Genomic DNA, 26743 nt, shown 5'->3' with positions numbered 1-26743 from the left:
AGGAGGTTCTGTAAGTTAGGCAGAGTGCTAATTCCTTTTGAAATGGCATGTATTTGTTGCCATGGGTGTCACAGAGATCAACAGCTGATGCCCTCAGACAGAGGGTTCTGTGCCTGAGCCATCTATTAATGCATCAATGAGAAAAAGACAATTGAGAACTTTTAAAAAAGAAAATCCTTGAAGGACAGTTGAAGCTTAAGAAAAGAAAAGAAATACTGACACATGGAGATGGGGAGAATTCACGTTATTCCATTACAGTCAGTGGACATGGGCAGCTCTTCCTCAGAATTACTAAAATTATTAAATTACTTTCCAATTACCAAATTTACTCTTAGGTTTCTTATTAAAGTATGTCTGTTGAGCACCAGCTCTGCAGTGCTCTCTAGAGGTTCTCCTCCCTCTGCTGATTCCAGAGGCTGCCTGGAGAGGCCTGGTGGCTAAATTAGCAAGGTGGCTGAAGCTGGATGGTGCAAACCCCACTCTCCACTTTCCAACACTGGATTTCAAGCGCTAGATACAGGGATATTCTTTGAATCAGCCAAAGGTTGGATTTCTTTACAGCTGATCAGCTGTTTTTAAAAATGGCTTTAACAGTGCTGAAAAAGCTTCTGAAAAAGTTTTAAATATGACTTATAAATAAAACTATATCAAAGACCCAGCATCACGCCTTGCATCCTAACAGGGATTATGCTCAGTACTGACCGTTTGGAGCTGATATCTCAAGGTCTAAACAAATAATTTGTGCCATCCACTTTCACAATACAGATCCATACTAATATCAGTCTGTGGCACGGTATGAGACTCCAGTTAGGTGAAGTATCAAAACACACGCCCTTCTGTGAGAAACTGTGCTCACAAAGAAGCCCTTTCCCCCAGGATTAGTGAGCAGTGGAATGCAAACATGTCTTTCTAAAGAAAACAACAAAACACAAACCCTTTAGATACTTTCTCCTCCAAGCTCTGAAAAAGGAAAAGAAAGGGTGGAAGACAAGAGGGTTTTAGCTTCAGGAAACTAGGGAATCTAAAGGTTTAAAGGAACCAACTGCCGCCTTCTCACACAAAGCACTCCTCTACAGTAAGACTCAGGAGAACACTTAAGTACATGCCCCATGTTCGTGTCCATTCATTAAATTACTAAGAGTTAAACAGGTAAGTTGCATTAAATTGAGCTTGCTATATGTTAAATACATCGAAAAACATGTTAAAAGCCTTAAGCCTTTCCTGAACATGGACAAGTTTCTGTGATTATTGTATTTCCGTAACAGATAATTTCAATATTATTTAGGAATACAAGAAATTTCTCCTGGCTTCTGTATCACCTATATTAATATTTGTAAAACACAAATGCAAAACTACTTCTTGTTGGTCTGTTAGTGTTGCCAGACTGCATTACAGATAGGCACTTCACCCACGCTGTCCAAAGAACAGGCAAACAATGTCAGCATGTGGGTTTCTGAGGCAGAAGATGCACCAAGTCAGCATGATGAGGAAAAATACAGACTTTGGGTACTTGTTGGTGGGCAAACGCTACTGCAAGTGAGGGCAAATGACAACACTAAAAAAGTACGACCCCAGTCCTGCACTTCTCTTCAAGCAGGCTCCATGCTTTAAATCTACTCATTTCACCAGTGGCAGAGTGGACAGATGCACAGGAAAACTAGACCTTGCTGATTTATAAAGCTCCTTAAGGCTTTATGTGTTAAGGCTTTATTTTTTAACCCATTATTTAACTTCCTACCACTGAGCATAGGTAATCATCAAACATGAACCTGAACTGAAGTTCTGGTGTTGCTGAAATCGGTATGGACGTTAATTAGGACTTTTCAGGGTTGCACTCTGTCTAAGAGGAGCCATCAGTTACTGTATAATCATCTGAAAATACACAGCTAAGAGCACTAGTATTTTCTTACCGAGAGGTGGTCCATGTGTTATAAGAATATCTATTCCATCTGGAATAAGGTTCCATTTCTCTAATAGTGCTTGGCCTCGTGGAAGATTAAAGCCCCAGCCATAAAACCAAGGTTGCCTGCCAAGAGAGGAGGAGAATGTCTTCAGTGCTACTTCCATGTACTGGTCATCTAATTAAAATACGGAGATTGACTCTCTACTAGCATGGAATTTGGAGACATAAAAAGCATTCATTTTCTTCTTCGTGTGCACAGTAAAACCCTCTTTCCATATAACCAGTGTTATTTAACTTGTGTGACAAAACAGTGCAGTCCTTACCACTTTCAGTAGAATATTCACAGTAAAATATTCACAGCATTCCCCTACCTAGGTGAAAAGTAACTCTTAAAAGACTTGGATACCAAGATCTCCATGTGTGGATTAGCATGCTGGATTCCCACAATACCTAGAATAACACCTGTCTCAGCTACCTAGGTGTGGATACACATTTCACGTTGGCTCCTGTCATGCTGAGCCCTTAGCCTATGACCAGCTGGGCAAGGACTGACCCTGGCACAACAGCAGATCCAGTTCCAAAGTCAGAGACATCACCTAAGCTGCTTTGTTTCCCTAATTGGAAGCAACCCATCAGAACAAGAATACTGCTTCTTTTCTTACACATAATTTTCTTCTGTCCTCTGGTGTGCTGACCTGCTTTTAAGTAAGACTTTCCATATTCAGGATTTCTTATCAGACAAGCATTTACATTTTTTAAAAAATATTTATGGAGCAGCTCATCATGGAGCAGTGGAACTGTAACACTGCCAGTCAGAACACAATTTATCTGTATCTCGCTATCCCATTGATTAAAAATCTGCATTTCACAACTATTATATCACAGTGGTAAACTGTCTTGCTGACTATGCTCTAATTCTATGTCATAAAATTGAGGGGTCAGGTTTAGGCTGGAATTTTTTTAAAATTTTTTAACTGATGTCTTCTGGCCATATCTGTATTTGGGGAATAACAAATAGGCTGCCCTTCTTCCCCAGACAAAACAAGGCTCAACTATTCCAGACAGATCACTGAAAGGCTTTCTATGTCCACAGCAAAGAGCTCATCTCCTAGCTCTTCATCACACACCCTGGATAACCAGGATCTGGGTACACAGGTGTCCCAAGAGAAAAAAAAAAAAAAGTGAAACTTTGTGTATCTGCTATTGAGACCAGAAATACATCCCAGCCTCCAGAAGCTGTGATGAGGGAGGTGAAGGTGTTTGAAGAAGAGATGCTAATAGCAGTAGCGATGAAGCAGAAGCCTTGGCCTGAGTCAGGTTGCTCAGACCAAGGCGGCTGGCTAAGAAAAAGACGTATTCCTATATCAGGACTCTGAAACCACACTTTTCTGGTTACCTGTTGAATTCCTAGCAGCCTTTTCTCACAGGAAGCACAGCACCTGGCTCACAGGTACATGACTCCTCACCCTCCTACCACTCACCTTCCTACCACCTGCTGGGGTGGTAACTCATGGTCTAGTTAGGAGGCTGAGGGGAGACCTTATTGCTCCCTACAACTACCTGAAAGGAGGTTGTAGCAAGGTGGGTGTCAGTCTCTTCTCCCAGATAACAAGTGACAGGACAAGAGGAAACGGCCCCAAGTTGCACCGGGGCAGGTTTAGATTGGACATTAGGAAAAATTTCTTCACCGAAAGGGTTGTCAGGCATTGGAACAGGCTGCCCAGGGAGGTGGTTGAGTCACCATCCCTGGAGGTATTTAGGAAGCCTGTAGATGTGGTGCTTAGGGACATGGTTTAGTGGTGGACTTGGCAGTGCTGGGTTAATGGACTGGATGATGTTAAAGGTCTTTTCCAACCCAAACGGTTCTATGGTTCCATGATTCTAGTTACTGGCTTACTCTGCAGTAAGGTACCAGCAGCGTTACTGTCTAACACTTGCACAAAGCCAAACCCCAGTCTGCGGAGCTTGATTAGCCTGTCTTTACGTTCAGCTCACCACTGACATAATGGAAGTATTTTTATCTCACAGGAGTGCCCTGAAAATAAACAAACTGAAGTCTGTGAGGTGCTTGGATATTATAGAAGTGGGAGGCTTTGTAAAAATATACAGAGATTAGGCTTCTTCTAAACTGTCCACCCATTCCTGCCCCGGGATTGTGTGCCACGTCTTACATGAAAATATCCTTTTTCACTAAGATGAAAATATTTAACTGTTTGACAAACTGTCTTTAGGCCCAGAGCAAGTTTTCCAAGAGCAAGATTCCACTGACAGAAACAGCAAGGGCAAACAGGATGCCAACGAGCTGTGAGCATAGTAAACCATGCTGTTAAAGCCACTGACAGATTTCAGAGAACACGGGCCCCTGCTCCCCCCGCCGCTCCCCCCAGCGCCGCTGGGCACGGGCGGGTGGGAAGGGGGCGAGGGCCGAGGTGCCGCCCTGCGCCCACCGCTGTGCCTGGCACAGCCCAAAGGGCCCTGGCCACCCCCTGCCCCCAGGAAGACACAGAGGGGAAAGATCAATATTTGCCCAAGAAGAAAATGTCAAAAACCTAGGGACCCATTACTTTAAGGATACAATGAAGCATTTAGGAAGAGAAAGAATCATGACTGTCACAGGTCTTGCCAGAAGTCAGCTTAATCCTGCTGAAATCCCAGTGACCACAAATGGCATATGCAGCTGTGAGAGTCTCTGCCTGCCCCTACTAGGGCTAGCCCGTACACGGTCACTTTTTAAAAAGCCCGTTTCCCCTTATGAATAGGCATGATCTGCTTATTAAGACAAGAAGCACTTTCCCCCGTCCCTCCCTCCCTCCCTCGCTCCCTCCCTCCCTCCCTTTGTGGTGACTGCAGCGCACAGCCGCCTGAGCGCAGGGCTGGTAAGTTATGCATGCTGGAGCTGTTCTTTTGTGAAGGGGAGATGTTACAACTTGTGTGATTTGCCATTATGCTGTCTTTTGTGACAATCCCGAGATCGAAAGAAATGTCTGGAATATTTCTGGCAAAAAAAAAAATACTAAAAATCTGAAGTCCAAGAAAGGACTCAGCAGAGGATGTTGGTGTGCTATCCATCTGAGAGAAGAAAGGCAAATCATACACTTCAGTGCCCCCACCCCCAAAGCAAAACCATCTTTATATGCACACAGGGATTTTATAAATCCCCAAGTCCCTTCTTCTGAAAATTTATTGCAAAACAGCCATCAAAGTTTCTGAGTAGGGAAAAAAATCTTCTCTAATACCCACCAACGAGTCTGTGACCTGGATATTGTGCAAAGACAACTTTGTCTAAAATTTTCATTTATTAGGGAACCTGAAAGCAAAGTTAAAGTCTTCCTATCAAGCACCGAATTTCTGGATCCCCACTTACTGCTTGCTCAGGAAAACTGTAATTTTTTAATAATTGTTTTTCAATAATATTTTACATTTTATACAGAAAATACTGTCATGCATGTTCTGTAAGAGAAAAATCCGCTGTTCTCAAAAAACACCCAAGAAAAATGTATTAGGCAATTAAAGACATACATCATGAATGTATTTCACCTCTGAAGTGATGCGCTCATGTGTAGAAATGTACTTTGATTTAGGTCCTATCTTCTTAAAGCAAACAGTTTTGAGTCTCTCCACATGCTACTGAAATTCAACGGTATTATTATTACGATAAGAATAATGATTGTCTACATATAAGACTCTAGGGGGAATATATTGGAAGTGAATTTGTTTACACCACAATTAACCTTATGTTAAAAACATATGAACAAGTTTTGCAGGTCAAATAATCTACCATACAAAAAGGGCTGAATTATCAGAATTTGGGCTAGCAATCGGATGTTGCTTTATGTACTGAATTTCTATCTTTCTGTTCTAAAGTAACCATTGGAATAATTTTCTTACAGAATGATAGTTGCTATGACAACCATAGCAAATTTTCCTTTTCTGAAACAGATGTCTCATTTAGTTGAAAATTAGAATGTGAAAAACCCATGGGAAAAATTAATTCAAACTTTAACAGAACACTGACTACAATGTAATCTCTTATAGGTTAACCCCTTAACATCTTTCTGCACTTTTACAGTAACCTTCTCATAAATTCTAATTAAACCAGTTTAACCTCCCAGGAATGACCTTCTTAGCTATCATTAGCGCTTTAGCTGTCTTTAAAAGGCGCATTTCTGTTACAATAATCACAGGAAAGAGTCACACTAAAGAAGCAGTGGTCAAACGTATTACCACCTTAATTATTTATTAGTTTTTCTTCTTTTATTCAGCTACTACTGGAAAGAGCTACCATGTAGTCCAAGAATTCTTTTGTCATTTAAATGGGCCGTAACTTCGTTTTACATGTGATTTACTGTAAAGGGCGGTGACGCACTACACAGATTTGACCAGTAATTTACGTGGAAATTGAAGGTTTTCAATTTTCAGACCACTGGTACCCACCTCAATCTGCTCAGCAGACGAACAAAAAGGGGACACAAAAAAGGATACTTGACTGGGGAAAATTATCAATGGGCATGGATTTTTCTACTACAAGCAATGAAGAGAGTGAAATCCAATTCTCCATTACTTGGATTCAATTTGAACGTTTTAACTTAAAGAATGGATTCCTTCCTCTCTGTACACTTACCGGCTCAAGGGCACCCTCCACAGTACTTGGTCATCAGTTACAAATGAACACAGCAAGGCAGCCAAAGAGATATTACACCATGGTACTGCCCGTAGTGTTACACCATGGTACTGCCTGTAGTGCTTGTGGGGTGTCAGCTACCGCAAAAAATTCAGGACTGCAAGATCTACTGCAACAGCTGCGTCTAAGTTGTCCAGCTGAATAAGACAAATCTTGCCACCAGCAGGCATGCAATTGCTCTCTTTGACTTCACGGGAAAACTCCCTTTCATAGTCCAATACCTCCAAAGTGCTATGGTTGGCAGCCAACTGAATAGCTATTGGTGTATCAAAGGGATTGGTGGGCAGCATCTTGCAAACACCTTAGTAGCAAAAAATACACAACTAAACCACAATGCACAGATCATTGTACCTCCTCATTTCTGTAAAGTTTCCTACAGAAATCTTTTTTGCAGCTGAAAGGCAAGTTCTCTCACTAGAATTCCTTAGCTTACAAAAATTTCAAAGGTTCACAAACACATGTAAGTTGCTCCAGTCTTTCCTCCACAACAGTTGTCATTTGTCTCCTACCGAGAAATAAACAGGTAATTGGCTGGTGACTGTAAAGAAGCTCAGTGGGAAAATGGACCAAATCAGTCTTCTCATTCCTGCTCCCCCTCCTGACAATTGCAGAGCTGCCCATATTCAGTATTTAGAAAACCAGACTACGAATGCTGAAAAGTCACACTGGTAAAAATGACTGCTCAAGGGCCATGGAGCACCAAAAAGCAGTCAGATGAGGCAGTGGCAATCACAGGCAAAACTCCAACACACCTGATTTCCAGGCCCAAGAAATCTCACTGTTGGATATTTATGTCTAAGTTCTCCTGGTCTTGATTTAATCTTACCATTATAACTAGTTACAGTGCTGTGAACACCGGTATACAGTACTATATACACTGTGTACCTTCCTTGTCTGCCTGGTGTTCACATCCTTCAGGTGTTCATATTTTTATGTTGCCCATCACTGTGTTAGCTGAATTTACCCAATCTCTTTAATTGCCTTTTTAGCCTTTCCTCAATAAGTAACTAACCAGTTTACTGTGTATTTTACTACTTTTTACTCAAATACCGATTCATGAAAGTTCCCTTTTTTTTTTTTTTTTGTGGGGTATTGGCTGTTTCAACATCTATAGTAGTTGTGAAATAGCACACATATTTCTGTTTTTTATTCCTCGCATTCAAGAGGACTGTAAAAAGCAGGCAAGAGATGAAATTAGCTATTAGGCCATTAGTGCTAAGACGGACTGGCAGGGCACTCTTTGTTTGCAGGCCTTGTAACACCATTCAACATCTTGGCATATGAGCATTTTAACAGCGTAACTGAGATTTAAAGAAAACCAGGTTTCCTAAGTTTTGAGTATGAGGAGACTTATATTATGATTAACTTCCATGTAAGAGGACAAGGCAAGGGTGGTATGATTCTAGAGAAGAGGCACAAAAGCAGTGTACAAAAAGAATTAAATTACACAAAAAAGAAACTTAGATTCATTCAATCATAACATTGGAACTAGGGATTTTTTAATGAAAGCTAAGACCTCATACTTAAAACTAATAAATGTTAAACGGTAGTTACTCTCATGTAAAATTATCCCCTGGAACACATGGCCACAAAGTACAGCTCAGTAGGTAGAAAGGAGAAAGCAGGAGGGAGGGGAATGTAGGTGCTAAGGCACAAGATGGCTTCCACAGGGTTAGTTTGGGAGGCTGCAGTGAGCAGCAAATTGAGCTCAGATCCTCTGTCAGTCCGCTGGCCATAGCCAACAACGTTTCTTCCATGGGGAAGTCTGCTATGTTCTTGGTTTTTTTGCCACACTTGCTTTTGCATCCGAGGTTGTCATTCTTAAAGCTCCGAATCAAATTAAATGATTGTTTTCACAAAAGGAAAGGAGGATAAAAATCAGAATATGGCCCTTTGTCAGTAATTATTTCTTTTGCAATTTGAGTTACACACTAAATCATTCATCTTTTGTTTAGTAAAGGATTTCATACATCTCTGACTGAAAAGAAGAAAGAATGAGCTGTGACTAATAGGAACTGATCATTTCTAAACATTAATCTGTTACAAAACAATGAAAAATAAAATGAAATCTACTTTATCTTCATAACAAGAAAACAGAAGGTAACAGGTAAGAAGAAAAATTAATGAAAGACTGAATTTAAAACATGCCAACACCAAACGCAAATAGTTTATTTAATTCTGCTGGGAGGCAAATTATAATACACCATGTGGTATTTTAAAAATATAATAAAATACATCCAACAAACAAATGTAAAAGCTAATTTGGAATAGTTAGCCAAGAGATTTGATGCTGAGGGTACAGATGTAGAACTGTGCAGACTTCCAGTACGGTCTTAGGATTTAATGCTAAGGTCTTGAGTTCCTGATGTCTCAGTCTGCTCCCTCAGTCTCTCTGATTCTCAGTATGTAAAAATATAGGTACAGCCAGGTTATCCAGACTGTACTTCAGATACTGATTGCTGATAGCCATAGAAAGAAGAAGGGTTAAGAGAGCTAAGGAATTAACAGCCCCTCTGTCCACAGCACAGTCACCATTTCATTTCAAATGGAAAACTTGACACGAATAGGCCAATCCATAAGGAAAAATAATTTGAGGCACATTTATGCATGGCATCTTTACAGTTTTTCACTACCAAATGACCAGACAGATAAAGAACGTTATTTCACATATCCAGGTAGAGTTTACCGTAGTCCTCTAAGACTTTGCAGAAGTTTGCTAACTGAGAAGATGGACTATCCCTTCAAATGGAGATGCTACACTTGTGGGGTTTTTTACAGTGCAGCTCCTGGAGGGACTCTCCTAGATGAAACGTGACTAAAATACATAGAATATATAGTAGGTGCACTGAGAATTGATAGAAAAGGCCCTCACAGTAGCCACTTCTCAGTTTAGTAACTCAACAGGTTTACATTCTCTTCTCAAAATACCAGGAGTAATTAGGCCATATGGACTAACTGTTTGCCAGTTCTCTTCTGTTTTTCCTTCCTTTTTGGTTTTTTACCTTCTCTTCCTTAGAAAATTCAAAGCCATTTTGAGTTAAACAAGCACGAAAATGCTTCCAAAACTAATAAATTAATACAGCACGTGTGCATATATGCACAAACTGTATTATTTTTAATGTTTTCAATTTAGCAACAGATGAACTTCTTGTTTAAAAAAGCACATACTGATACTTCATATGCTATGTTTCTACCCGAAGTGAAAAACATCCAAGCAATCCCAAATTCCGAAGTCATATTTTCCTGCAGTCCTAAATTTACCCCACAGTATAGTAGTAGAAACCAACTGCTGCAACATAACTGTCTATAACAAAAAGGTACAGCTTTAGTACCTGGATGATCACTCAGCTAACTAGGAATTCTGAGATAACCTTTAAAAAAAAATATCATATACTTATGTAAATTACATATTTATAAATATGTGACACACAGGTGCAGCCCTGCATTGTAATATTGGTTCCAATTTACTCTGCTTTCTGACTATGGAAGAAAATCTTCATATTAATTCTTATTAAATGATGCTAATTTATTAAATAAAACTAATATATGAACAAAAAATCCAAAGGAAGTATTCTGATGTTAAACAACTTCACAACAAGTGGTAAATTACTTTTCCCCATAAAAGCTGGTCAGGGAAAAGAAAAACAACTCGAGTAACTGTGTAACAATTAGCCCCTGTGATGGTGGCTCTATTTACAGCTCTTCATGTAAAGCACAACACAAAGTCACCATGTACTTCTTGATGTAGTAACACATCAACTCTGTAAAAACCTATGGAAAATGCATACATACAAGCTACCATGAAGTAGGGAGGCTAATTCTTCACCAGGTGTAAATGGCTCAAAAGCTGGTGGAGCTCTGCCAATTTACTCCAGCTGAGAATCAGCTCCATGTAGATCTGGTCCAAACTAGTTAGCTATTTGTGTTTCTCTTGGAACATAGCCAAAGGGCTCATCACAGTACCCAACTGTGTTTACATCTTTGAAACATTCTCAAATTGCTGCTGTCTGAGACTACAGCCCAGACTACAGATAGAGCTGGTAGTCCTTTTGTTCCAGAAAAAAATGCAAAAAAAAAAAGCGCACCAAAACATCAAAAAAAAAACCAAACAACCCTCTAAACTTTAAAATCAGCTCTGTCTCATAAAATTAAACTTTCAAGCAAATGTGAAAAATAAAGAGAAAACTGCTGTGGGGGATTGCAATTTCACTCTTGTGGTTTATGAACTGCAGGAAAGTGAAGCCAATTCCCTGTAGTGAGATTACAGGTCTCCTCTTCTATAGGTCTTAAATTAAAAACCAGCTGAATCCAAAGTGAGCTAGTTTACTGGATCAGAAGATTCAATTATTTCTGCTAAGTAACTGAATGTGAATTACTTCCTTTTAATAATACACAACTAATAATTACTGCCCAAGAAAGGATGTTTTTCTATCAAACTAATTAAACCAAAGCAATATATTTTTTGACTGCTTCCAGATTTAACTAAGGCTAGAAACATTGCAGCAAAACAAGTAAATGCAAATCCCCACTCACATACAGAAATATAAGGCTGCACAATGTGTTCAGATGGACTTGCCCAAAAACATTGCGTGAAATCAACGTAACTTCTGGCCTATGTTCAGCATACATGCATACATACACAGGCATTGTAACGTCCTGCACACTTGTACAAACACAGTGGAGGAACACAACTGCAAGTGCCCACAAACCATCTTTGGCTTCAGTAACTAATTCAGCTCACTCTGCAAGAGGTCACTGTGAAATGCGTTAGAGAATTGATCCATATCCCCAATACGCAAACATGGACAAGCAAGCAGCATGCAAAGGTGTTTGTCTTTCCTCTATTCCAAAGGTGGTTTTCCTCTATTGTGACAATTCTAGGATTGAACTGTTCCAGACCCCTCAGCCCCAGGCAACATTGGGAAAACATTTTCTGGAACGTTTGTTAATAAAAGAAAAAAGGGATATTCTAAACTGCTGTGACTTTAAAAAAATCTTGTGGGAAATGGAAAAATAAAATTTCTCAGGAGCACATAACAACTAGAATTTATCACATTGGTCTGACTCTGATGATATTTATGGGCTACAATAGCTGTAGTTCAGTTTACATTTTCATTCGCTCACACACCTATTACAGAGTTTAATTAGTTAACAACAACTGTGTTCCTTTAACACGCTACAGAAAATTCACTTGGAGTCTAGAGAATTTTTATTTTGTTCCATAAACTTCTTTTTTTCAGCAATGTTAATGATTCTTGCTAATTCATTTCAGTCACTTAATTTGTACTGCAGTGTTCATTAAAAAGACCTCTCCTGAATTCAGTATGATTGTTCACATGAGCAACAGCACCTGTATACCTAGTGTCTACTGAATGAGACTCACCTTTCCTGTATTTCCAAGTCATATAAAAAAACCCCACTTTCCAAGATGTTTATCACGTCAAATGCACCAATTTTAGCAAAGTGCCATTAGAGGGAAAAAAAAAAAAAAGAAAGAAAGAAAAAATGAGAATAAAAATGATCCACCAATCTGTTTCTGATGCTAAAACAGCCAGAACACACGCTTAAGTCTCACTTGCTGCCACTGGAAAACCTTTCACACTTCATGAGTTCAACATCCTACATTTCTCCCCACCACCTTCCCTGAACAGCTGAATTTAATAGATCAAAATCATTTTGCAGGGAAAATCATTCTTATGTTCTCCATATGCTGCAAACTAAACTACAGTGTATTGTGGTTTTAAGTGTTTTTAGAAGTAGCACTTTCCAAAATTGAAAATGCTTTCTGATAAGTATGGAAGAGGAAATAAAAATATCACTCCAGCATTCTATTAAAATACAATTAAACCTGTATCTATGTGCCTCAGACTGTTAATTAATATATTTTAGCAGGATGATTAATTTTGTTTTCTCTCTTCTGAACATATTGCTATTTCTTACACACCTGTCACATCTTACCTACCTTTTACTGAATTCCTGAAATAAAACATCTTCAGGACTCTAACCATAGTAATGCAGCCACATCAAGTAGGCTTGGATGGCAACCTTCTCACCAAAATTTCTGAAACTTGAGATACTGCAGTTCTAAATAATGAGTGATGTCTATTATTCCCAGTCATGAATTTTATCTTCTTCAGCAACCACGTCACACTACCTAAATTACTCACATTGCCTGACTCAAAGTCACTAACTAAAAAACCCTCTAAAATAGTTCCCAACTTTAAAAACCAGGGAACATCTACCATTTTTAAAACAAGTTTCTGAGCTAACAAAACCCAGCGTTCTGTAATATGTTCACATCCAACATTACCACATCCATCTGTATAAGACTATAGCACTGGCAGAGCTAGACATGAAAAGAAGCCACCTGCTCAAAAATCTACTTAATCTGAGGATTGCAAGAATTTTAGAGTGATATTTTATAGCTTCAAAAAACAGTACAGAATCCTTTGCTGTTTAGTTATTTGTATTTTTATCTTTTTGACCAAGTGAGGGTGCAGAAAGAAGATAAACATAGGAGCGTCAGCTATATTTTCCTTAGAAAACTTCTAGTATGGCTTTGTCCAGTAACACAAATTTTTGAGTCCCTATATATTTCACGTCATGTGCAAGGTACGGAATAGCTTTATTGCAGATTTGAAAGGGGGCATAAGAACTAAGAATCACAGTGGTCACACTGAGGCAGAAGTTATTATTTTCTGTGAATTTTGCCAGGTACGAAACTTGCAATATTAACATCCTGCACTGCTGCTGCTGCTGCTCTATCTGGAAGCCACGCTCCCAGCTTGGGAGGTATATTATGTTAAATGAAGTCAATATTTTATTTTAATACAGTTTCATATTAATTGATGTTCACCTCAATGACGGTAAAGATTTGTACAAGGTCTGGGAAAGTAAACATTAGATGATTCATCACTGGCAAAATGAAAGCGTGTCCCTCTCATGAAATTAACTATAAATCTTTGCTACATTATTTTACTGATGGAAACTGAGTTCAGTGAGGAATGAAAGAGACTATTATAGCTGTTCTTGAAAAGATGGAGGAGGAAAGCACTGAAACGGAGACCTAGGGTATGGGTGGTCTGGAGTCTGTGTGGAACAAAAATAAGTCTGCCTCACTTTGCCCTTTGCATGTTCTATGAAACTACCTCAATTACACATGGAAGTTACCAGTCTTTCTATCCAAAGTGTACATGTGCATGCGCACGCACACACACACATATTAAGGAGACAACATTTGAGAATAAGTATGACAAATGCACCTACTCTGTGATGAAAAAACAAATCAGACAAGAAAATAACAAACCAGATGAGAGTTACACACCTATAACTAAACAGTACTGATCACACTGGACTATACAGCTTGCATAAAAGACACTCAGCTGCACACTGCAATAGCTGCAGCACACTAAGAAAAGCACCAACAGATCAGAACAAATTTCCAGCCCTCACAAGAAAGTGGGATAAGGATTTGGAGAATAAGCTCCCTGTCAAGGCTGCTTTGGGCTGAGCTGGTGACTGATCCTCACTAATGCAACCTACAGGTTCATCACGTCTTTTGCACTGGAAGGAATTCAGCCATCTCTGACATAGCCAGAGCTCTCTGAATGGCCCTGGTCCAGAATGCTAAACTCAGTAAAAACAGTACTTGAACAGAAAAAAAACACTCCCCACATACACGCACCCTACTTTCTTCACTCAGCTTCCCATTATCTGATCAACAATGTTGTATGAGAGCTGATGGCCCATGTGTAAACATGTGGGGGCCACACTGTTGCATTAGAAAGAAGCTACAAAAATGCAGAGGTCCAGCCTGGGGCATCTGTTACTTCAGGACAAATGGTCACAAATGTCTTTCTAGGCTGATACTAATCTTCACTCTCCCATTTTCCCTGACTGGGAAATGAAAGTTTCTGAACTTCCAGATGGCCTATAACAAAAGAATGAAGGAGGAAATGAGAATACATAGATACTAGAAAAAACCTGTAATTCTGCAAAAAGAAAAATGAGGTTCTGTTTCACAGGAAGAGATCTCTCCAATCAAAGCCAAGCAAAAATCCACTCTCTGGATAATGAGTCTGGAGGCAATCTCATCCTAAAGAGCTTCTTTAAGCTACCCTGGCTGATAAGTCATTTAGAATAATGGAATTGTATATGTTTGGCAAGAGGGCTTTGATTGTCCCTTCCTTTCCCACATTGCAGAAAATGAAAAAAAGGACTGGAAGAGACAAAATGCTCTCCTGCAACCTTGGATGCATGTTTGAAAGCAGGAGGACCAAAGTTTCTCCTGCAGTTGTGTACAGCTGCTTAGAAGCATTATGGAAGTTCATTGGCTAGGAAGACGTTTTCTTTCTGTCACTTGCATTTCCCTTGCTATGTCAAGTAAAATGTGTACTCTTACCCTGCCACTAACACACAATAATCCACCTTTAAACAGAAAACAGAATTCCTGCCATTTTCCACAAGATCAGTGTATACACACAGAATAGCTGTTCTGCAGATGAACACCTTTTTTATAAATTTGAGGCAGGGGTGCAATATTGGACATTGAGGGAACAATCAGTATAACCTTTGCCAGACACAAATAGCTTCTGATTATTGATCAGAGGTCAATTTATTCATCTCCAGGTCTTATCATTAGTTATTGCACACAGCAGGAGAACAGAGAGCCAAGTTACTTACTCATGGAGTTGTAAAAAACTCAATGGAAAAAACATAGTGGGGCAGAGTCCATTACTGGAATTTTGTGCAGCAGAGAAGCAGACGTAGCTACACTCAGGATCACACATGCAAGTATGAACCTCAGAGAGGTGTTCTCAGGTTGATACAAAACTGTACATGTACCATTACAGGCATTTATTTTTATATGGCCATTCTGAATAATGACTGTGAAAGGAATAATATATAGTTGACTGATTCAGCAAGCACAGCAGATCTTGTGTACTGAATGCATCAGGGGTTTTTGTGCAAACAGTGTGCAATTGTGCAATTAAAACCTTTAGCAGCACAGAGGCACAAGTGGATTGTATAGCCTATCTTCATTCCAGCTGTAGCTAACACTAAAACTCTTACCTGCAAAATAATAACACATTGTGGGAGTAATGAACTATAATAGAAAATCCGTAACTGAAACACTCAGTAATCATTTATTTATATGGTTCCGTGAACGACATCATCATAGAGATAATACTCGGCCTGATGACACAGAAAGACCTTCTGCTTCAAATCCAAATTAAAATTTCCACTATTATCTTGGCTTCTCATCTTCCCAGTCACCTGTCAGGACCATTTATTTACTGCTTGTAGGGAGTTTGATATCATCCACAAAGCTCCCTAGTGTAAGGATTTTGTTGATACCTGTTCATTTCAGGTATCAACACTGATACCTAGCTCTAGCTCCATAGTGGGACTGACAGAATCACAGAAACATTGCTCAAAAGGGACCTTTGGAGGTCTTCAGTCCAACCTAGCACTCCCTACCACTCACCAGCACTACACCTGGTCAGCCACGACTGTCCAGCCAAGTCTTGAAAACACCAAAGGATGGATTCTCTGCCACCTCTCTGGTGTTCCTGCTTGCCATATTTTTACTTCTATGTTATGACTTATGTATGTTACTGAAAAACAAATTAAACCCCTTAGGAAAATGGCTTCACCCTTGGGAAGGCTTAGCAGTCAAAAATACATTATATAGAATTATTCGGGTTATTCAATCTGTCAATTTGACTTTTCTCATAGTAGTCCAGAATAAATAAGGTTTTTTAAAAGTACTGTCCAACCAGATGCTTTCCAATTTACAATAAATGCTATCGAAGCACCAAAGTATTTGTTTTACATTCATAGCAGACTATGACTAGTCTGTACACAAAATTGCTTCCAGGTCCGTGAATATGTTCTGGCCATGTCCTGGGTTTTGCTGGGATGAAACCCAGAGTCCATCTTTCTGTGCCTAGCTTTTTATTTAAAAAAACATGGTGTCCAGGATTCATACGGGGAAAAAATCCAACAGCTCCCAGCATCTGAGTTACACTAAAAAGAAGCACACTGCATTCTCACTGATGCCCTGCTCATTCGGATCTGAAAACCAACACTGTATGGTGGACTGTCAAAAGTATGAGTCCCCTAGGCCAAACACAGCCACCCTTAAAATTCAAGGTTGCTCTGGATACATTTAACATCTTGGTATTCCAAGTTTCCCATGAAGCATCTAATGCTTTTATACTTCCTCTCCCTCCTGATCTATACTCATGATCCGTGGTCCAAGAAACCCGTGCTGCAAATACAAATTCCTAAATAGCAGCTTTTGTGCTTTGCAGCTTGCATTTCAAAATGGCTGCTCCCTGCCTGATGATAATACTAGCATAATTAACATTTAAGGCAGTTAAATTTTCGTTAGTGAGTAGAGGCTCAATCTGGCACTTGAAATCTTGCCCTTGGAGCCCAGGAGAGTTACGAGTATTGGTTTCTGAGACAAAAGTGTCCCATTTCTTCTATGCAATTAAAAATAACCGCTGAGTTTTAGATAATAATAGAGGTCAAAATACCCAATTGCTATTGAAAATATTTAACCACACACAAATGGTATGTATTTAAAAGGCCTTAGAGACTGGCACGCGATGCAAACCAATCAAGCTCTCATGGTTTACTGTGCAACCAAAACATGGTAAGCAGAAGTCCAATTTAATTGTGTACAGGTCACATAAAAACACAGATGTCTACAGGTAAACACTCTAAGTTAATGCAGGTAGGCATTCACTCAGACTTTAGTGTTCTCAAAGTACTTTGCAACTATTGATGAAGCTGTTTTATAAAGGAAGGATATCTCTAGCTTGTACATCTTTTTACAAAGGGCAACGTAAGATAGAAGGTCAGGGCTGTAACCAGAAACGAAAAGGCAGGATCTGGGGCCCCAGTCTTTTAATTTCTAGGTAGCTGACCTTCTCATTAAATAGTCATATATGGACAACAAACATAAACTGTAATTAGGAGTTCTCCAATTAAACAAATCCATTCAAAAAAGCTAGATGCATATTTTCAAAGCTGGAAAAGAAAAATATTTTAGGATACCAAACAAGGAACTGAATGAAATTTAGCTTTCTTACTGAGTTCTGAAATCTTAAAGAACTCTAAATTTTAAAGTCTTTACGAGGTTCATAAGGATTTCCAAAGGACTGGCTTCATGATGCAAGGGCAAAAAAAGATTCACCATGGGAAGTTCACAGAAGTTCTAGTTTTTTAGAGATTACATTACTATGACATGGAAAGAAACTGAGATTCATTTCCCAGAGAGGCTATGACATGCCTCCTTTTCAGGGTGAATGAAGTATAGAAACAAAAAGAAATGCTAAAGAACAGTAGTGAAGAGTAGGCACAGACTTGTACCACATCCTTCAATCTAGCAGGCAGCTAGTTTAACCCACACAAAATAGCTGTTTCTCACCCTAAGTTTTCTGACTGGTGGACTGGCTGATGTGACTTTTGTTCTGCATCTGCTGTCTGACAGACTAATGAAGAGCAAATTATTACTGCTATTATTGTGGTTGCTGCTGTTTCCACTGAACATGACATCAATTAGCACGGAAACTTCATTCAGCATTGCATAATAACCAGCAAAAAAACCATTTTGGCTGGAAGACTTTCATCAAGACTCTCTCCCATATGGAGTAAGCAAAGATTTTCAAAGGACCTTACAACACTCATCTTCCAGGACCATAAGGGGGTGGGAGATGAGTTAGCAACACTGTGAAACATGTAGTGTGGAAGTTTAGATATAACCCGAAGACACATAAAAGATGGAAAGCAATCTTTTTTCATGAAGAACGGGTCATACCAGAGAGCTTAGACAACTTGTGCAAAATGACAAGATTAACGCACAAAGGAAATGCGGCAGATCTGATTTTACAGAAATATTATTTCTGGGTTAGTGGGCGGACAAAAGTTTTCTCAACAGATTTTTACAGATCTAATCATACACAGAAAGTTCAAGTGGTTTCCTTTAGCCTCTACTTAGTGCTACTTTATAGACAGCATTTTGCTTTAATTTAATTTATCTAGCCTTTAGTGAGACTTTTGGTACTTTACAGCCTGGAAAATTATTACTGACACTGGAAATATGGTGCCTGGTTACGAATATTGCAATGAAGATATGAAGTTGCCAGACATATTGTAAACAGAACATAATTACAGTATTTACAGTTGAACATCAAAATGGGAAGAGATGCCAAGTGGCATTTCTCAGAAGTTAATATTGGGACTGATACCATCTAATATCTTCCCTAATAATTTGGAAAATGAAGTAAATTGTACATTGATTGAATACACAGTAGACACAAGAGGCAGATGAACTACAACACAGCAGGTGGGTAGGTTGAAAAAAAAACCCAGAAAGATCTGGAGATCTAAGAGGGAGGGAGAGAAGGGCGCATTTAAGAGGGAAGCTATTTAATGTAGACAAATGTAGAATAATAAGCTCAGAGAAAATTAACACCCATCTCAAGTAACCAAATGGGAAAATGCCAATTTTCATTAAAAAAAAAAATAATCCAAGAGATTTCACAGTTTATTCACACTGAAAATTCACATTGGGGTATATGCATCAGGTTTGACAACTTGTTTGCTACATTCCAGCCTGATGTGATTTTAAAAGGATGAATAACAGATTCCCTTAAAAACCTGCCTTTTGAAATAAATTTTTACTTATTTTAAAATGTACACCAAATGCTCATAAAAGACCCAATTTACAGTCCTGTTAGCGAAAATAACATAGTAGTCAAGTAATATAAGTAAAGAGACACAGAAGCAGCACATAGGAGGTCCAAGTGGAGGTCAGGAAGCCAAAGCCCATCTGTCACATCCCATACTGTCACAGAGTTCTAAGTGTTCACCCTATGCAGTAGAGCAAAATCCATTGAATACTAGCCACTGATCTGTTGACTTTAGTTTAGAAGTTCAACTATACCTTGAGGAAAGCTATTACTGTATAAAAGAAAGTAAGATTCTGAGGGATATGTAAAAAAAAAAAAAGCCTGAACAAATACTGACACAAGCATCCTGTGTTATATGATACGATATACACTAATGAACCTTAATATCTGTAGGATGGAAATCGTCAAAAGAATGTACCCCTGCAATACAATTAACCTGTACTTATATAGATTCACTAAGTATAGAAAACATATTTTTGGACACAAAAAACCCCTGCATGGACTGTATGTTAGAGAACTGCTCCTGGCTGAGAGTTTAAAGAGCCCACTATCTTTCCGTTCTCCCATCACTATTTGCTAACAATAACCATAGTACAAGCACATTAGTTTGTCACAGGAATGACTCATTACAAGAAAATATAAAAACTTTATCAATCTGAGTATTACTTTTCTTCCTAACACAGCAATCCAAATATAGCAGATGCATACAAAATGGCTGATGTGATAGCAATCAACAATATTTTTTTTATGTATGCTTAAAAACCTGCTTACCAAGGGGAGCCATATATTCTGAATCCCCTCACCGTCACTTCAGAGTCTTGAAGATAGATGCAGTTTGTTAGAAGAGACTGTACATTTTCATAGCTCTCTGGCTTCAGCTTAGAAACAGAGGGGAAATAGTAAAAGTCCTGCTTGATTAAGTCAGCCATGAATTCCTGGTCAAAGGTCAATTCATGATTTCCTGCTATCACAATCTTGTATTCATAGGGCAGGCTACCTAAAACAGTGAAAAACAAACAAATTATTTGTTTTATGGAAAATCTGATCAAAGAAAAAAAGACACACTCACAAACTATTATTGATTCCTATAATACACAGACATATTTGAAACAATTGAGCATATCCCTACTACGTGTTACTGTAATTCCTGGCGATTTCAGGTAAATTACATTACAGTCTTTTTCAGGGCATGCTGTGATTTAGAATGCTTAGCATTAATGTGTTGAAACTACTTTCAACTCATCAACCTTAAAAACCTGTCTGCAGACTTCTGCTCTACTATTTACTTCTGGTTAATTGCCATTTGTGCTGCAAGTATCACTTACTGTGACAGTGATGATAACTCTTTGACAGAAATTAGGGTTCAAAGAAGACCAGCCATAACGCTTCATAAAATAACATCAGCCGTCTTCTCCCAGAGCTGTGGTCTCTATCAGCTTGTACTGAGCGGGTCCTTACAGACTCAGAACTTGGGTAAGCCAGAGGGGTCTGCTGCCACCTTTGCCCTGGCATTAAGATCAAGCCTTTAAGCAAGACAGGGATTGGGTTTAGCTCTCCACATCCCACAGTAAGCCAGAGGGGTCTGCTGCCACCTTTGCCCTGGCATTAAGATCAAGCCTTTAAGCAAGACAGGGATTGGGTTTAGCTCTCCACATCCCACAGAGAAGTCTTGCAGTTCACCTCTATCCCAGATTTTTTTTCCTGCTCCATTTTCTCAGTGACTTCCTTGGATCCATGGACTATAATTTAAAGTGACTCATGTTCAAGAACATTTTACAACCTGTATTTAGTGAAAAACCTTACAACAACCTCCTGCTGAAGGCAAGCATATATATGCCCACAGATGTGGATTCTTCCTGAGAGCAGCACCGCAAATGAAACTTTCCACCTGACTCCACATTTGGCTATCAGCTGGATTTTGCCCTTGAGAGCAGGTTATCACCTGTCTGAAAGAGCTTAACAGAAACTTTCTAAGCGTATCTGAGAGGGAAAAAAGGCAGAAACTGTGTAAAGCTGCATTCATTGGCTTTGTTTCTGTACTATTAATTTGCATCAGGATGAAGACGATCAGAACGGAGGACTGGGACCAGAAAGAAATACTTCATTGAAAATGAGACCCACCTTACATAGCAGCAACCTTGTAATTTTTTATTTTTAAAATGTGGTTTTGATAACATAGAAACTTTTAGTAAAGATCCCAAGCCTACCTAGAGGTAGGATATTTAGAAAATGTAAAACACCAGTCAATACACAATGGCAAAAGTTGGCATGAGTAGGATTCAGTTATGGAAACAGAAGACCAAAAGCAGTGCTAGCCCAGAGGAGATGCCATGTGGCTGAACTCATTATTTGCCAAATGAAAAGATTTGGGTGACTCTGCAGCATAAGTTTCCGATAGCTGTAACAACTGTATTGGGAACAATGATTGTACAGGTTCCAGTCTTTCCTGTGGACCCAACACACAGGTGCCTTTAGAATATTTATTAACAGAAAGTCTTCTCAGACATTGTAAATTACACAGTGGATGCTGGAGATTCAATTATTTACCTGAAAGAATACGTGAGATGTAAATGTTGTTGGTTTGTTTTTTTTTTTTAATGCTTAGCATTTTACAGATGTGTACTCCATCTCTACAAGTTTTCCAGGTGTGTACACACGTGCACACACAAGTTAAAAATGTTACTTACATGCTACAATATGTATGGGCATCTACAGGCCTTAAAGCATTCTTGGGAAATAGGAAAATAAAGAAAATGCCGCAGTATTGTTAACAATTCCATTTCTGTTCTGTTTTGTAAATCTTTTCCAGCTCATCTGATCCATCCATCTAGCAGCCAAGAACCTGTACGAGCTGGTTATAGTTGTTGCTTCCACTAATGTATTTATGTCATGTTGCTGTCTGTGGGTGTTACTTAGGCAAATTAGCAAATTACTCTAAATGTACAGTTACATTTATTATAGTGGCGGCCAGAAACGCTGCTGTAGTTACAGGTCTGTCAGCTTTTCAATTAACAACTGTGTTTTTGATGAGTTTGCAACTCAGGGATTTTTTTCTTTCATTCCCTAACAGGCAGCAACTTGCTAAACCTATTTCCCTCTTTGTCTCCACAAGCCCTCTTTACCCTTTAAATTTAATTTTTTTGTCTAATGGCTATTTTTTTCTGCTTGCATGTAAATTTAACAATATTTTGTTTAAACTTTGTTCCCTAGAAGACTTTAGAACATGATTCGCTTTTTACTCCAAGAGTTCTCGAAATGCAAAGTCAACCTTAGGTATAAATCTTTGAAACCCTGTTCTTGGCTGGGCATCGCTGGTGTGAAGTATACATGTAAGATGCCAGTTGAGTCACTGCAGATGATGGCCCTCAGCTATCAGACCACAATACTGACTATACATTTCCCATCTTCCTTGCTTCCAGTGTGATCTCCAAACTTACCAATGCTCACGCCAGTCCACATGCAGAAATCAACACTGAACGCTCAACAGCTCTTTGCATGCAAACATGGTCCTCCCACCACTGACCTCAGAGGGACCAACACCAATTGCAGCAGGACCACAGTCCGACACGGTGTGTCAGCACAATCCCAAGAAACGCTGAACATTTCAAGTACTTTTTACAGCACTGAGATCCATCAGACATTAGCAGTATCTAATCAATATTTGCCTGAAAACCACCTTAAAGCAGCAACTCTTTCCTACTTCTGACCTACAACTTCTTACTACTACTTTTTTAATGTTATTATTTAAAGTATTCTGTATTTTCTTATTCCATTACGTCCTTCCAACACAAATTAATGGTTGGACTTTATGATCTTAAAGGTCTTTTCCAACCTAAATGATTCTATGATTCTATGAAATACATGGGGGTTTATCCCTAGACACAGACTGCTGCACAGTCTGTAGCCTTGGCTCAGTCCTTGGCTAGGACCAAGCCCTCCCCGGGAGCACACAGCCTAATAGCTGTTGTATGGCTGTGTTTCTACATGTGTCCATAGCTTTAGAACAACCACTTTTACATCTATTATTTTTTGTGTCACCCGCTCTTGATCAGAGATAATTCAGACACTTCCAGGCTGACAGTTTATTCCCTACCTGCTGGTGGGTGCTAATGACAAGCTGGGTAGAAAAGACACCAAGCACATTTCCTGTCCCTTGTTAAACAAACTGAGCTGAAAATGCTGAACTCCCACTCATGCAGGTTTTCGTGGCTTCTTGTAACAACTGCATTTTGCTAAGGAAGATTCCTACCAAAGACAGCAGTAGCTACAATGTACCCATTGCAGAGGGTTCCTTTCAGCTTCCATTTACAAACTCCACAAAACCAAGCTTTAGTAAAGGCACCACCTAACATTTTCATTTGCTAAGCTGTTTACCTTTTTCTTTTTGCCGCCTTCTTTTCCAAAACAGCCATATGCTAAACATTAAGTTCCCTGACTGCTCACCTGTGTGGGTGCCAATGGTACCACCAGAGCAACCTTGAGCATATCAATGGTGACTGACAGCCCTGACCTAACAGTGAGGGGGATATGACCCCAGTGGTGCCTCCTCAATACTCCCAGTGAGGGGGCTCACTGTTGAGGTGGGAGTGGATGTATCCCACAGTCAACACAACAGTGCCTGGCTGGTGCTGCGGACAGGGCTGTGGCTTTTAAGACCACAGAACCCTTTTTGACAAACAAGGACTGCTACACTAGGACGGCATTCCCCTGGCAAACCAGGGCAAGACCATCTTTGCCAACAGGTTCACTAATACAGTGGGAAGAGTTTTAAATTAGGTGTGTTGGCGAAGGGTTGTCATGCTGTGAAGAGGAGGCATGGGCGCAGTGAGGAAGCAGCTGGGGGACAACCCACCTGGCTCTTGCACTGCCCTTGTAAAAGCAGCCTCACTGGAGCTCCTCTCAGGTACCTGTATGCACACACACAGAGCATGGGGTACAACCAGGAGGAAGAAGGTGATGCACAGTGGACAGCTGTGAGATGTCTGGGATTATGGAGACATGGTGGGATACCTCACCTGACTGGCATGTTGCAATGGATGGACACAGGCCTATCATGTGTCTATCGCAGGTCTATCAACTTTGAAACGTCACGGGGATCGGAAAAGTTCCCAATGGCTGGAAAAGGCAAATGTCCCACCCATCTTCAAGAAAGGCAAGAAGGGAAATTTGAGGAACTACAGGCCACCAAGTCTCACATCAGGCCTGGGAAAATTATGGAACAGATCTCCTACAAAGTAGTTTTCCAAGCACATGAAGGTCATAAAAGTGATTGCGAACAGCCGTCACTGATTTAACACCAGTAAATCATACCCGAGACTAACACAATTGCTTTCTTTGAGATGACTAGCTCCGTGGATAAGGGAGAAGACTGGATGTTGTTCGCCTTCATCTTAGCCTTTGACACAATCTCCCATAGCATCCTTACAGCCAAACTGCTGAGCCAAAGATGGATAATAAGGTCAATGGAGTATCACCTCAAATACTGGGCTCACTGGAACCAGTGGTCCAAAGTCCACCTGGCAGTCAGCCACTAGAGGTATCCCTCAGCTAGTGATGCTGGGGCTAATACTACTTCCCTAACAGCCTGGATGATCTGATGGAGTGCACTTTTAACAATTCTGCAGACAAGACGAATTAGGGGTGGGGATCTGCTCACCCACTCTGGAGGGTATGTCTGCTATTCAGAGGAACGTCCAAAGGCTGGAAATATGGGCTGACAGGAACCTCATAAACTTTATCAAAAGCAAATGCAAAGTTCTGCACCTAGGATGGAGTAACTTCATTCACCAAGACTCAGCAATGTGTCTTTGTGGCAAAGACAGCCAACCACATCCTGGCCTGTATTAGTTAACAGTTAAACCAGCTGAAAAAAGGGAGTGATCTTTCTCCTCTATCTAGCACTTCTGAAGACAACATCTGGAGTGTGGTGTCCAGTTCTGGGCTCCTCAGTAAAATAAAAACTACTGACAAACTCAAGGAAGCCCAGCAAAGGGCCACCAAGATGGTCAGGCAATGTGGCACACAGGGAGAAGCTGAGATCTGAGCCTGTTCAGACTAGAGAAGATGAAGGGAAGACCTTCCTGCTGTCTGCGATTACCACCTCAGGATAAAGACAAGGCAGAGCTAGGTTCTTCTTACAGGCACACACAGATAGAACAAGAGGCAAGAGACACAAGCGGGAAATAATTCTACTATGGATTAAAGATTTCCTTATGGCATAAGGAAAGAATTCTACTATGAGAATGGTCAGAAAGCAAATAGGTGCCCAGAGAAGCTGTTACATCTCCAGCCCCAGAGATATTCAAACTTAACTGGACAAGGTTCTGAGCAGCCTGCTCTAACTAGGCCTGCTTTAGACAGGAGGTTGGACTCAATGACCTCCAGAGGTCCCTTCCATCCTGTTTGATTCTAGGTTTCTGTAAGTCTACACTGGAAAACAGACAAGAATTTTAAAGAGCCTGTAATGCTGAAAGAAATTAAAAACTCATTTCATGTTGTGATTCTAATGGAACAAATCTATGGCAGACAAGCAATTTAGCAGGACTAGAGAGTATGTTCCATTAACTTTGGTATAAGTTTCTTGTACTATCCATTTAGCAGATGAGTAGGACTAAATACCCAACTGATAGCCAATTAACATTTGATGCTAGCATATGGCTTTGCTGGTGGGCAGGTAGCAAACTTGGTATTAATACAGAAGCTCTATGTATACAAAGATATTAAATAAAATTTATAGCTGTCACAGGAATTCTGCACACATATCCAGGACAAAATTTCATTCCCCAGTAAAATTAAGGCAGCAAGCATATAAGAAATAGATCTGCCCTTCAGGAGTGCCAAGAAACATGCAAGAACATATGCTATGGGAGTCAAAGATACATCTTAAAACCAAAAAAAAAAAGAAAAGTTATGAATTTTGGGGAAAGTTACATATTTTTTTCCTGTTCTCTTATTTTGACTAACCAAAACAAGTGTTTTTGCCCAAAGACCAGGGATCCCCCTATTTCTGGCACCTAAGAAGCTTCTGCCAAAATATCTCTATAACCTGGAGATGAAATACAACTAAACCTGGTTGGAAAAGTTTTACTTAAACAGTCTTCTGTATTAATGTTATTAAAATACTACTTGGATGGAATGGGATATATTTGGAAATTCATGTAGTGATTCTGACATTACCAAGGAAACAAAATGAAGAAAAATGTCAGTTTAAAATATTTTGGGGTGAATAAGAATTTCATTTCTAAGAAAAATTTCACTTTTTTTCCCTAAAATACGTGGGGGTTTTCTTCCCATAATGTCTAACTTGCAAGAAATTAAAATTATTTTCCTCTATAATCAACCTCTAGCCACTTCATCCTATTTGGATTTTGAATCTAACAGAAATATTTACACATCAAAATTCTGTCAAAAACACACTGGCTCCAATTCAGCCCTGGGCTTCAGGGCTTTCTCTTT

General features: G+C 39.6%; 1 protein-coding gene across 1 annotated transcript in view; it reads right to left on the bottom strand.

Moving 5' to 3' along the window:
• The window catches only part of MPPED1 (metallophosphoesterase domain containing 1), a 65733-nt gene that overhangs the window by 9256 nt on the left and 29734 nt on the right, over nt 1-26743 (bottom strand). The window contains exons 4-5 of the mRNA XM_037390478.1: nt 20060-20285; nt 1911-2026 (exon numbers count right to left, since the gene is read on the bottom strand). Of these exons, the coding sequence (XP_037246375.1) occupies nt 1911-2026; nt 20060-20285 (342 nt within the window). The remainder of the gene's footprint in view (nt 1-1910; nt 2027-20059; nt 20286-26743) is intronic.

This window comes from Falco rusticolus, chromosome 5, assembly GCF_015220075.1.
Source record: "Falco rusticolus isolate bFalRus1 chromosome 5, bFalRus1.pri, whole genome shotgun sequence".
In the NCBI taxonomy this organism is placed as follows: Eukaryota; Metazoa; Chordata; class Aves; order Falconiformes; family Falconidae; genus Falco; species Falco rusticolus.
This window is presented reverse-complemented; position numbering and strand designations above follow the sequence as displayed.